Source organism: Eupeodes corollae, chromosome 3 (assembly GCF_945859685.1).
Source record: "Eupeodes corollae chromosome 3, idEupCoro1.1, whole genome shotgun sequence".
Classification (NCBI taxonomy): domain Eukaryota; kingdom Metazoa; phylum Arthropoda; class Insecta; order Diptera; family Syrphidae; genus Eupeodes; species Eupeodes corollae.
The window spans coordinates 32589135-32601641 of NC_079149.1; the positions used below are offsets into that span (position 1 = coordinate 32589135).

The 12507-nt window shown below is 39.6% G+C and overlaps 1 protein-coding gene across 1 annotated transcript; it reads right to left on the minus strand.

Annotated features, from left to right (window-relative positions):
* Positions 1 to 6945: 6945 nt before the first annotated feature.
* On the minus strand, positions 6946 to 11251 carry LOC129952602 (dyslexia-associated protein KIAA0319-like protein). Its single transcript, XM_056065275.1, has one exon. The coding sequence runs from the start codon at positions 10957 to 10959 to the stop codon at positions 7735 to 7737; it is 3225 nt and encodes a 1074-aa protein (XP_055921250.1). The 5' UTR covers positions 10960 to 11251; the 3' UTR covers positions 6946 to 7734.
* Between the last annotated feature and the right edge of the window lie 1256 nt (positions 11252 to 12507).

Consider the following 12507-nt stretch of genomic DNA (forward strand, 5'->3'; position numbering starts at 1 on the left):
TATTGTATGGAATGGAATGGGCTCCTTAGGAATATTGAACAAATTGCGTATATTAGATCGAACTGGTGCTGAGTGCATTATGCAACGGATACAATTTTTAATGTATTTTTCAACTTTTTCCTGAACATTCGGAAACCAATAGTGACGGCCAATTTGATCAGAGCTTTTTGTTACACCTAAATGCCCAATTTTCTCATGGATCATTCTTATAACATTAGTTTCCATTTCAGATGGGACATAGAATCGAAGTTTACCATTTTTATTTTTTTTGAAGACAATACCATCCTGAACCAAAAACGAATTATTATCTTTTAAATATAGTTTGTTTTTCATTTCCAAAATCTTTACATCTCGATTTTGGGCTGCTCTGAGTTGGAAATCAACATCCTCAGAGTCAATAACGGATATAACATTACATCTGCTTAAGGCATCAACATGATTCATATTGGCACCACTACGATGTTTGACCTTATAATCATAATCCTCCAGCTCTAAGGCCCATCGAGCAATTCTATGATTAACATTCTTTTTGTTCAGTGTCATTGTTAAAGAACTGCAATCAGTTACGATTGTAAAAGGAATACCTTGCAAATAAACACGGAACCGACGTAAAGCTGAAATTATGGCTAAAGTTTCCAATTCAAAACTATGGTATTTGGCCTCTTGATCAGTGGTGCTTTTAGAGAAGAATGCTACCGGATGTAATTTATCATCTTCTTGTCGTTGGAGTAGAACTGCACCATACCCTAATGAACTTGCATCGCAATGCAGTTCTGTTTCTTTCCTTGGACTATAGATTGCCAATACAGGTGGAGATGTTAACCGTTCCTTTAAAGTCTGAAAAACATCTTCGCATTCGGAAGTAAATCTAAAAGGAGTTTCAGCTTTTAATAAATTATAAAGAGGTCTTGCTATTCTTGAAAAGGATTCGACAAACCTGCGAAAGTATGAACAAAGTCCTAAAAATGAATGCAATTTCTTTCTGTCTTTAGGCACAGGATATTGAGCAATCGCTCGAATATGGGAATCACTAGGTTGGATGCCATGTTCCGTTACTTTAAACCCTAAGTAATCAAGTTTCGAATATGCAAAGCGACATTTTGACAAGTTGAGCTCCAACCCATTCTTCGCTACACAACATAAAATTTTAGTAAGTATCTCAAAATGTTCAGTAATAGTTTTACTAGCAATTAATATATCATCTAGGTAGACAACTATATCTCCTCTGTCTATAAATTCACGAAAAATTTGAATTATGAATCTCTGAAAAACACTGGGCGCATTCTTAAGGCCGAAAGGCATTTTAAGAAATTCCCATTGACCGTTCGGGGTTACGAAAGATGTTAATTGTGTTGAATCTGCTGCTACCTTTACCTGGTAAAACCCACTCTTAAGGTCTAATAAGGTCATAACCTTCTTCCCCTCCAGGTATTCAATGCAATCGTCTATCAATGGTATTGGATGAGGATCTCTTACTGTACGTTTGTTCAATGCTCGATAGTCTATACACATTCTGGTTTCACCAGATTTTTTCTTAACTAAAACTATTGGTGCAGCATACGGAGAACTACTTGGCTGAATAATTCGTTTTTCCAATAGGTCTTTTATTATTTCACTCACAGTACCTTTTTCTGAGACTGATAGCCTTCGCGGAGCAAAACAAACAGGAATATCAGATGTAAGTCTAATGTGCATCTCAAAATCCTTTGGTGAAACCATAGTTTTATCAAAATTCAAATAATTTTGAGATACTATATTTTTAATAGTTTTTGAAATGTCTAAACTAAGATTTGAATCAATATCTATATAATCTTTTCTATCCCATATAATCTCAAAAGCATGGCAGCCAAATAAATCACTATCTACCTCAACATTATTGTATTCTCTCTTCACATCAAGATCGTCTTTAAGCTTAATCCGATCATGATCAAATGTATTCAACTTGTCTTTGAAGCAATCACTAAGTTCTTTAGGTTGTATCTTTAATTCACCGGCTAATACGCTGCTCCCAAAAACATCATTTATGTTGTTCTTATAATGACTACACTCTGAAGGTTCGGTTTTTTCATCAGAATAAGTGCACATATACAATTGGTTAGAAAGAAAAACTTTATTCGAACAAATTTCATTTTGACACTGCTCAGAAGTTATATTAACTTTATTACAGTTCATGTTAAGTTTTATATTAAAGATTTCAAGGAGATCACGACCAATAAGTAAAGGTATAGGAGTTACTTCATCTGGAATAACCATAAGGGAAACAAGATTTAAATTATCTTTTATATTAATATAACAATTAATCGTACCGTACGTAAAGAGTTTAATGTTTCCTAATCCTTTAAATCTTGAATACGTTAATGATTCTTGAACGTTAATTTCTTCAGGCAGAACAGACTTTCGTATGAAACTAATCGGACTACCGGTATCCAAAAGAGAACAACAATCGATAAATTTTGTGCACTTATTCTTATTTGTCATAAAGGCGACACTCACCATCTGAACAGCATCCAAACTCTGAGTCAGCTCCTTGGTGTCATCATGTAGGGCATCCCGGTTCACGGCTCCAACTCTGGTCTTCACAATATAAGGGCAGTTTTTGTAAGTGTGCCCCTCGTCAGCACATTTGAAACAGGATCCAGCTGGTCGTTGCTCCTTTGGACATTTTGCTGCGATGTGCCCATACTTTGAGCAATTAAAACATCTCTTGGACTGCTCGTTGTTTGATGCTGAAGTTGAGGGAACCATATTTCCTCCAGAAGTTGTTGCCCTAGCAACCATAGTCCTCGGAACTCTTCTTTTTTCGTATCGTGGCAAGAGGTTTTTGAGCTCTACTATAGTTTTGGCGGCAAAAAGAATAGAGACATTTGCTGGTGAATCCCTCAAACCATCGATAATGAATTCGATCAACTCTGCCTCATCGATTTCAGCATGTGACCCAAGTTCTTGCATACATATGACATATCGAAGAAGTGGCTCGCCCTGACGACGTACTCTCTCACTCAGTTGACGATAGACCTGCTGTCTGCTCATCTTATGGTCGAATTCTTTGATAAGTATTTGCTTCAAAGAATCCCAGTTGTCAACGTAGACCGTGCGTAACAGCATTTTCGCAGTTCCCTGCATGAGACGGCGTGCAGACAAGTACTTGCATCGGTCATCGCATCCCAGCGAGTCGGTCACATCTTCGTAGTCAACTATCCATTTAGTGATGCTGTATGGATCGTCACCGTTGAATGCAGGAACAGCATTTTCGATGTCTGAGAAGTCCACTGCACGCCATGGTGCAACCGAAGATGTTGTGGGCGCTTCCATCTGGTCCAATTCTTTCCTTAGCTCAAGGATTTTTTTCCGACGCTCAAGTCTGGCCAGCTCTTGTTCTTCTTCCAAGTCTTGGACATCAGAAGCTGTATTACTGTGCCTGTTATCAGAAGCGGCCAGTGTTTCGGAAGTATTCTCTCCATTCGGAGATGCAGAAGGTGGAGTTTCCTCGGTTAGCTCAGCAGAAGGTGGAGTTTTCTCAGTTAACTCACCAGAAGGTTGTTGGGGTGCCACTGTAACTGTACTTTCATACAATGCCCGAAGTTGAGCTAGAGAAGCCGTGTCTGGCACATCTACTCCAGCGCTCTGAAGTGCTTCAACCAATTGTGCTTTGTTGAGTTTTGTCATAGCTGGCTTTAAATCCGCAAAAAGAGGTAATATACACAATAATTTAGTTTTCTTTTGGTGTATTACCCCACATCTGACGTTGTGGTATATAATTTCTTTATTAAAATATAACTCTTATTTAAAGACTACAAATCTAATTCGACTGGCTTGGGCGCGTCCGTTGAATAGAATAGACGTTAGAATACAAATTTTTATGAGAGCGAGCCAAACAACCTTTTGTCTCGCTTCTATGTCTCAGGTTTCAGAGTTTCGCGCTCAGCGTGCGACATCTAGCTACGAAACTCTGAAACCTAAACATAAGGGGAATTACACATTATTAATGATAGTTGCCTTAATTTTATACTACATCTTCGACATTTTTAAGGAGGTAAAGTATTTAAAACCTTAATTAGATGGACAAGTTATAAGGTACTTAATCCTTCATAAAAATATTGTTTTGTTTATGGGACAGAAAAGCACTAGTTTTTGCCGTTCTCAAGAGTGCTATATTTAAAACAATATACAGAAGGAATACATTATAATATGCGATTGCTTCTAAGATGCGGTAAAATGCCAAACAAATCCTTAAAGCTTACCTTTTTAAGAAACTTGTATATTTGGTATAGGGATATCATCCGAGAGGTTAAATTGTCTGCTATTATCTGCTAATGTACCAGTTTTTTTGGAATTGGCACTTTCTGTAAGATTCTAAATATTTAGAATCCCATTTAGTTGTCAGTGAACCTTCGTTGGGGAAGGTTGCCCCTGTGTTGTGCGTCTCCGTTCTGTCTGTACTCGTTCTTTCTTATTTTTTATTGTTCGTAATCGTGTCGTGGAGCAGTTTTTTTTTATTATCAACTTAATTACAATTACAATTATAATATAATATTATAAGCAGAAAACACTCTTGACTTGTTTCTTACCTCTGACCCTGATAAGTACACTGTTAGTGTTCTATCTCCTCTAGGCACATTTGACCAGACCATTGTGTTATATCAGCAAATTTCTAGTGTCAAAACTGTTCAGTTAAAGAAAGAGCTCCTAAGAGAACCGTTTGGCAATACGAGAAACCAACTGGGACAGACTCAATAATTATTTTAGGATCTTTAACTGGTCACTATGATTCCTCGATAGTGACGTTGACGCTAGCGCTGATATGATCACAAGTTTGATTCTCTGGGAATGAGAACTTTTATCCCGAATAGGGTTAAAAGCATCAGACCTAAGGAAAACGCATGGTTAGATGCGAGTTGTAAAGAGGTTATTAGGGTTAAGAAGGTAAGTTTCCGTTGTTTTAAAGCCAATCCAACTGAGGAAAACCGGAATAAGTTGAAGCAAGCCAGGAAGGCCTGCAACGCCCATATTAGACGTACCAAATTTTTACATGACCAACAATTACGGCAAAAAATACTGCAATGTCCCAAAGGCAGTACAAATTTTTGGTCACTTGCAAAAAACATGAGGAATTCTTCCTCTTCTTCGGTTCCTACGCTCGTTGTCAATGACACTCCTTTTGTTAGCTCTTTAGAGAAAGCTAATCTCTTTGCTAGGCAATTCGCCGCCAATTCAACTCTGCCAGTGAGTGTTATGACTCCGCCTGTACTTGAGCGAGTTAATGATTCTATGGGGCAAATCTTTTTTCGCACTCGTACTGTAGCGAGAGTCCTAAAAGATCTTAACATACACAAATCTGCTGGTCCGGATGGAATCCCCGCTATTGTTCTGAAGAGCAAACCACTGCGTAAGCTTTTTCATCTGTCCTAATCCTCAGGTCTCGTTCCGAGCGGATGGAAAACTGCATTTGTCCAGCCTATTCCCTAAAAAGGCAAATTATCCTCACCCTCTAACTACCGACCGATTGCACTTACATCCCTTCTTTCCAAGGTCATGAAAACGCTGATTAATTATCAGCTCAAGAAATATCATGAAGATCGAAAGCTTCTTAATGACCGGCAATACGGCTTTCGTAGCAATAGGTCCACTGGTGATCTCATGGTTCATCTCACCGAACAGTGGAGCAAATCTTTACATCGTTTTGGAGAAAGTAAGATTATTGCACTAGATATTTCAAAAGCATTTGATAGGGTTTGGCATCAGGCTCTCTTATCGAAAATGCGTGCTTTCGGTTTTCATAAATCCCTTCTTCATTGGATTAGTAGTTACCTTTCGGATCGTTCAATACAAGTAGTATTGGATGGGTACAAGTCTGAAAACCATAAAATAAATGCTGGTGTGCCCCAGGGCTCTGTTTCATCTCCAACACTCTTTCTCATTTTTATTAATGATCTTCTGTCTGCAACATCTAATCCAATACATTGTTTCGCTGACGATAGTACTCTTAGCTTTTCATATTCGTTTTCAGATTCACATCCCTCTTCTTCGGATGTGGAACTGCAACGACAAAATATGCTAAGCTCATTAAATTCCGATCTACATAGCATTGTTCAAAGGGAACCGCGTGGAATTTAATGCTTCGAAAACCTCCATTGCCATTATCCATGGATGGCACTTGCATCAATGAGACTGAACACCTCGATATTCTCGGTATGTGTGTCACCAACCACCTCTTGTGGAATGATCACATATGCGATGTCGCCAAAAACGCCGCAAGGTGTTTGGGTTTCCTTAGGCGATGCAAGAAATATTTCACACCTCCTGATCTGGCTGTTATGTATAAGACTTACATACGTCCAAAGCTTGATTATAACTCCTATCTCTGGGCTGGTGCTCCTGCAACTTACTTAAGCCTCTTGGATAGTATTGAACGTAGAGCATTTTAATTGATAGATGATAATATCATCATAAGTTTATTTACTTCGCTTGAACATCGTCGTAAGGTCTCTTGTCTGACCGTTTTTTACCGTTATTTTAACGGCTTATGCTCTAGTGAAATAGCCAGTTGCATTCCTCCCCTTAAACAGTTCAACCGTAATACTCGCGCTTCTAGGAATGCTCATCAGTATACCCTCGAGCCCAACTTCTGTCGTACTGTCAAATACCGAGATTCGTTCTTTAGCCGTACTACGCTAATGTGGAATGTCTTACCACACTCTGTCTTTCCTAGTCATTGCAATATTCAGGAATTCTCTCTCTCCTCTTCCTAGTGCTCACACTGTGCCTCTGCATAATAAGGGTAGTAATATCCCCTTTAGTGTGTTAATTATAAAAAAATGTAAGGTTAACCCTTCTTAATTTAAGGCATTTTTTGAAGTGTTTTCGTATATAATTCCCAAGTAATGTTTATACTTACCTTATTTCAGCAAGCCAATATAATTATAATAAGAAAGAAACAACAAACAATTTAAGTCAATAAATAATACATAAGTTTTAATTCTTCTCCTTTTTTATCTCTGTACAGTTCATGAATGTATACGTAAGCTTAGGTACTACAAAATCATTTTAATTTTACTTTATTAATTTTTAATTTTATGCAAAGATTTGAGAATTACACTGTAATTGTTTTTCTTAATTTTAAAAATATATTTTTGGCAAACAAAAGAAAATAATACAAAAAAACTACACAATTAAATTTATAGAATTTAAGTACAATCCGTAAATAGCTGCATGAATATAATGAACGAAATTTCGAAAATAGGAAAAGTTTTACGAATTATTTAAGCTGAATATTTAAGTTTTAATCTTAAACGATAAAATTTATGTAAAACAAAGTTTTTTTTATACTTCGTAGGGTGGGTCACAATTGTTAAAGAACTTAAATTCTGTTTCCGAGGTGTCTGAATGAAAAACTCATTTCTTTTCAACTCGACCATGAAAAACTTAAAAATACGCAAATAAACTTAAAAATTATTCAAAAAATTAAAATACTTTGTGCTTTCCCTGATTGAAATTTTAAAAAATTCATAATACTAAATATTGTGACGCACGAAATATGTACACACGCACAAAAAATAAACATTTTAAAATAAACTTGAAATAAAAAATAAATTCTTTACAAAGGAACATCGTTTCGAAAACTGGAATGTGTCAGGATTTTTGAATGCCTAACGCTCGCTCACTCTTCTCTCAATAATATTGAATAAGTTTGTTTTTGTTTTTGTTTGTTTTGGTTTTAGGTAGATGCAATACAAATTATGTCTTAATTTTACGTCCAATTTTGGTTGTGGCATATTTTGAAACATGATTATTGTTTCTGGGTCCCCCGTTGGACCTTAAGATGCCATTCGGCTTGGAACGGGTTTCAAAAACAACATCAGAATCGGTCTCTGAGTCGGTTAGCGATGTCGCTCGATTGTACGATGTGGGAAGTTCCTCCTCTTGGGATCCGATCAGAGAGTATTTTTGTACTTTTGGGCGTGATCTTGGTTTCTTGGAAGTGGTGCGGCAGGCGCAGGATATTCCCCAAAACAAACCAGACAGCAGAAGAAACCCGACTATGACTGCGACTACAACGTATAAGATTGACCAATCGCAATTGGCCTCATCCACACCCCAGAAATAGAACACAGAAGGCATCCAGAAAGTTTCGCACATACAGGAACGAGTGACCGTGTTGCAAGAGCCATGCCCGGAGCACTTGTTCTGACAAACCGTTGTCCGAACGTCGGCAAATGCCGCTCCCAAAATAGACGAATCTCGTAGGATTTTTTCTTTCAAAATTTGTTCCACCCTGAGGCCGGGAATGGGCGTCGACTTGACGTCTGTTGTCCCAGCTGGCGGCAACTCCTCGGCATAGAACACCAAAATTGCTTCGTACGATCTGGAGTCGACTTTCAACTTGCGAACGTAGATCTTGACATTTCCCAAAAGCAGTGCAATCTTTTGCACCATTGAGTCCAGCTCGGACTGCGTGAGTACCGAAATGCCCATGGAAAACGTAAGTTCCACAAGATTCAGCAATTTCGGATCAGGCCGCACGATCACACTCACTGTGTCGCTCCCAGTCAGTCCCTGTTCGTCGTTCACAGTCAATTTAAAGACATACCTGCCATGTGCCACATCGGTAAGCATCAGAACCGCCTCGTGGTTGGAATTTCCCACAATGTTTCCAGCTGCCAGACTCATGTCGTCCCTGGTCCAGGTGTAGTTCACTACATTCAGGTCGTCATACGACTTCGAACCGTTTAAGTAAATCACCGAAACTGGCAAAGTGACGCTCTGGTCACCTCCAGCGTTGGCCACTGGGGCGCTATTCTTTTCCTGGACCACCTTCACCCATGTGCTGTCACTGGCGGTATTATTGTTCTCATCGGAAACGGTCAATCGGAATTCATAAAGTCCAATGGTGAGGCTCGTGGCATTGGCAACGGATTCATTGCCATTCACAATCACGGCATCTTTGGGCCCTGAAACCTGCTTCCAACGATAGCTTGTGATTTTTATGTCATCTTTGGATTGGGAGCCATTTAGCTCGGACCAGTTCTTTGGTAAGTTTGTTGTGGAGTTGGTTCCAGCCTCGGCGACGGGTGGAGAATTGGTTGGAGGCTTCACGAACACATGAACTTTGGCCGTGCTCGATTGGTTACTGCCGTCGGTGACTTTCAGCACGAATGTGTACATTCCCTCCTCCAAATTCGACAGCTGGAGGTAGGGCGTTCGTGTGTTCTGCATGTCCACGGCTTTGCTTTCGTCACTCGCATCCTTCGTCCATTCCCAGGCGACTATTTCGCGGTCGTCGGTACTCGCGGTTCCATTGAGAGTGACATTGTTATGGGGCAGATAGACCATCACAGCACTGCCAGCATTCGCTTCCGGAGGATAGTCGGTTCCTTTGAGGACCGTGATGTTGGCTGTGGTTGAATTTTTGGCCTTATCCGAGTCCGTTACGGTTAGCTGAAAGGTGTAGTTACCGGGGGATGTCAAATCGCTCAACTGCAGAGTGTTGATCTCGGGAAGGCTCGGTTCGTAACCAATTGGGCCAGATTTCAGCTCCCAGTGCCAACCTATGATCTTATCATCATCTGTACTCGCACTGCCATCCAGAATCGCTTTGGTGGTTGGCCACTTGATTGTCTGCTCGGCTGGGGAGATCACAACCTGTGGCAGACGGTTGATGCGCTTCTCTGGGAAAACCGTCACATTAGCCATGGCATCGCCGTAGGTTCCATTGCCCGTGACAGACACTTTGAAAGTGTAAAGTCCTTCAGAGAGATTCGATAGTTTCACTTTTGACTTCGTTTGATCAGATATGGTCCCGTTCATGGGTCCCTTCGGCTGGGTTATCAGAGTCCAGAGGTATTTGTACGGCACCCCACTGGATTGTTCATCGGGAACAGTGTAAGCAGACAGGGTTACCTCTTTTTCCGGCAGTTGAACTTCCTTGGACATGACGGAGACGGCAATTTTAGTTTGTTGCTCCTCTTTAATGGCAGCCGCCGCTGCGCCTCCTTCGTCCATCTGTCTCTCCGTCACTGGTATCGAGTCTAGCAAAGAAATATGCCTCGGTCCTTCGCTTTGGAAGATTTTCTCTACCAACTTATCGCCTCCAAAATCGATATCCCGGATGACACAATCCCTGAGACGATTCCTTGCATACCCAAGTACGCACTTGCAGATTCCCTTTCGTTCTCCAGATCGCAAACCGACGCAGACTTCTTTCTCAGGGCAGCCGCCATCCATAGTGGGATCGCAAGGAATGTACTTGGCGGAACCACTGTAGAAGAGCATTTCATCGTCGGCCTCCTCGTCCATGGCCGAATTCCCATAAATATCGTTCTTTCGGTTCATGAATAACTGTTTGACTCGCTTCTCCTCCACTGGCATGTATTCGTCTTCGTAAACTGGCGGCGATGAGTCATACCTAAACTTACCCGATTGCTTCCAGAAACTGAGGGGATTCGCAGCTGTTTCTTCCTCAGGAATGAATTCGCTCAACTTTTCTCTCTTCAACACGTCCATCCAAGTGACTTCATCCTCGCCAGGCTGTCCGGCCACGGGGTTGATCAAGACCATCTCGAGCGGACCCTTGGCGTCGCCTCTCTCTTTCGGCAAACAGGCTACATTGCTGTTGCACCTCACGTGGTAGCACGTCTGCTTATAGACAAACGCCACATTGCAGGTGTGGTTCTTCTTTTCGCAGCACGACATAACGCACTTGTACAGATTGACCTCGCCGTCAAGCTTCACGTCCGTCATGTTGCCTGCCTCGGTGCCGTCTCGCGGGACATAGCCACTGAAGACGTGATTGAACATATTCGGGCAAAGGGGCGGAACATTTCTGGTGTTCAGGGGGGTTTTTTCGTTGCGAGTTAAAGCACTGTTGCTGTTGGCGATTCCACCAGCCAGGCTGTTGATGACATCAGTGCTGTTGACGAAGGCCATCGACAGGCAGAGGACTGCTAAATAAACTATATTCATTGCGATGCGGTGCAGATACTTTTTCTTTACATAAATTATCAATTTTCTATTTTTCTGATAAGAAATTCGATCAATGTTAAAAACTTATTGCGGTTGATAGCATCTGCTTTAGGATTCTATCCAATTAGAAAAATATATTACTTCCATTAGACAATTAACGCAAAAGACAACATTTGGGAAGCATTTTTAATGCAAACAAAAAAGGACTTGGTTTTATTTTTCACAAAATTTTCAGATTTTTCTTAGACTTTGAGTGGAACAACAGTGAAAATTTTTAATAAAGTTTTTGTGTTGACAGCATCAAACGTCAAAAGCTGTCTGCTGCGGATTGTGGAATGTGGATGATAAATATGTTATAAAGAGTCTAGATGAGCTTATTTATGGTGTATTGAAGTAATGTGAAATTCGAATTGCGAGTGGTCGTTAAATAATTAAAGCATTATTCACATGAGCACGACCAACGACCAACAAATGAACAAATATTCGTCGATTTTGGCATTTCTTTCACATGAGAGTTTTTAATTCGTCGCGAATAAAGTTTGACTTTGACCACCGAAACCAAAACAAAAATGACTTTCTTAGGTTAAGTACGCGTGATTATTTTATTCGTTGCGAGTGTGGATAATGTGGAACGCGAATAAAGTTTGACAGTTCGTATCAATTTGTTTTCTTAAATTCCTTAATATATGATATTGAAAAGTAAAAGTATGCATTAAAAGTCAAATAGAAACATTATTGCTATCGTTTTGTTAAGAATTTGTGTGGAAATATGTCTTAAACGTATATAAACTCACATTTTGTAATTTATTCGTCGTTCGTTGTTTGTGATCATGTGAATTCTGCTTAATTTAGGCTTTATGTTATTCCTCTATATTCTGTTATAAATTCCAATATAAGAGAAGAGTTGTCAACAATTCTTTTATAAATTTTAATGTTGGTTTTTGACATACCGAAACTGCTATGAAATAAGACTTGTTATTTAGTATCAAGAATTCAAACATGCTAATAAATTACGATAACAGGAAGAAAAGGCTGGTTCTATTTACGAGTTTTGTTAACAGTTTTTTTTACAATTATTGAATGTATTCTAACAATGGTGGAAAAACAGATAATTTTATCTTGACAGAAAATGAGCTGTCAAAATTTCCATGAGATGTATTATTTTTGCAGAGTGGATACATTTATCTCACGAATTTACATAAAGATACGATTGGAATGGTAAAAATAAATAAATAAATAAAAATAAATTGGTGGCGCAACAGTCCATGAAGAACTAGGGCCTAGTAACTTACAACTCTCAACCATTCCTGTGTGCGAGTAATGTTGTCAGGAATGGAGGGGACCTACAGTTTATATGCCGAATCCGAACGGCTAATTTGAGAAAGCACTTTTCATGACATGAATTACTCTTGGAGTATTTGTCAATTCCTCGCAAGAGGCAGTTCCCGTCAAAAAAGTTAGGTGGCACAGGCAGGGAATTAACCTAAGACCCCTTGCATGACAATCCAAAGCACTAACCATCACGCTACGGGTATTACATTTGCAACT

What these genes read in the sequence shown, in the direction of transcription:
- LOC129952602 (XM_056065275.1), bottom strand. Translation starts at nt 10,959, where the DNA reads ATGAATATAGTTTATTTAGCAGTCCTCTGCCTGTCGATGGCCTTCGTC.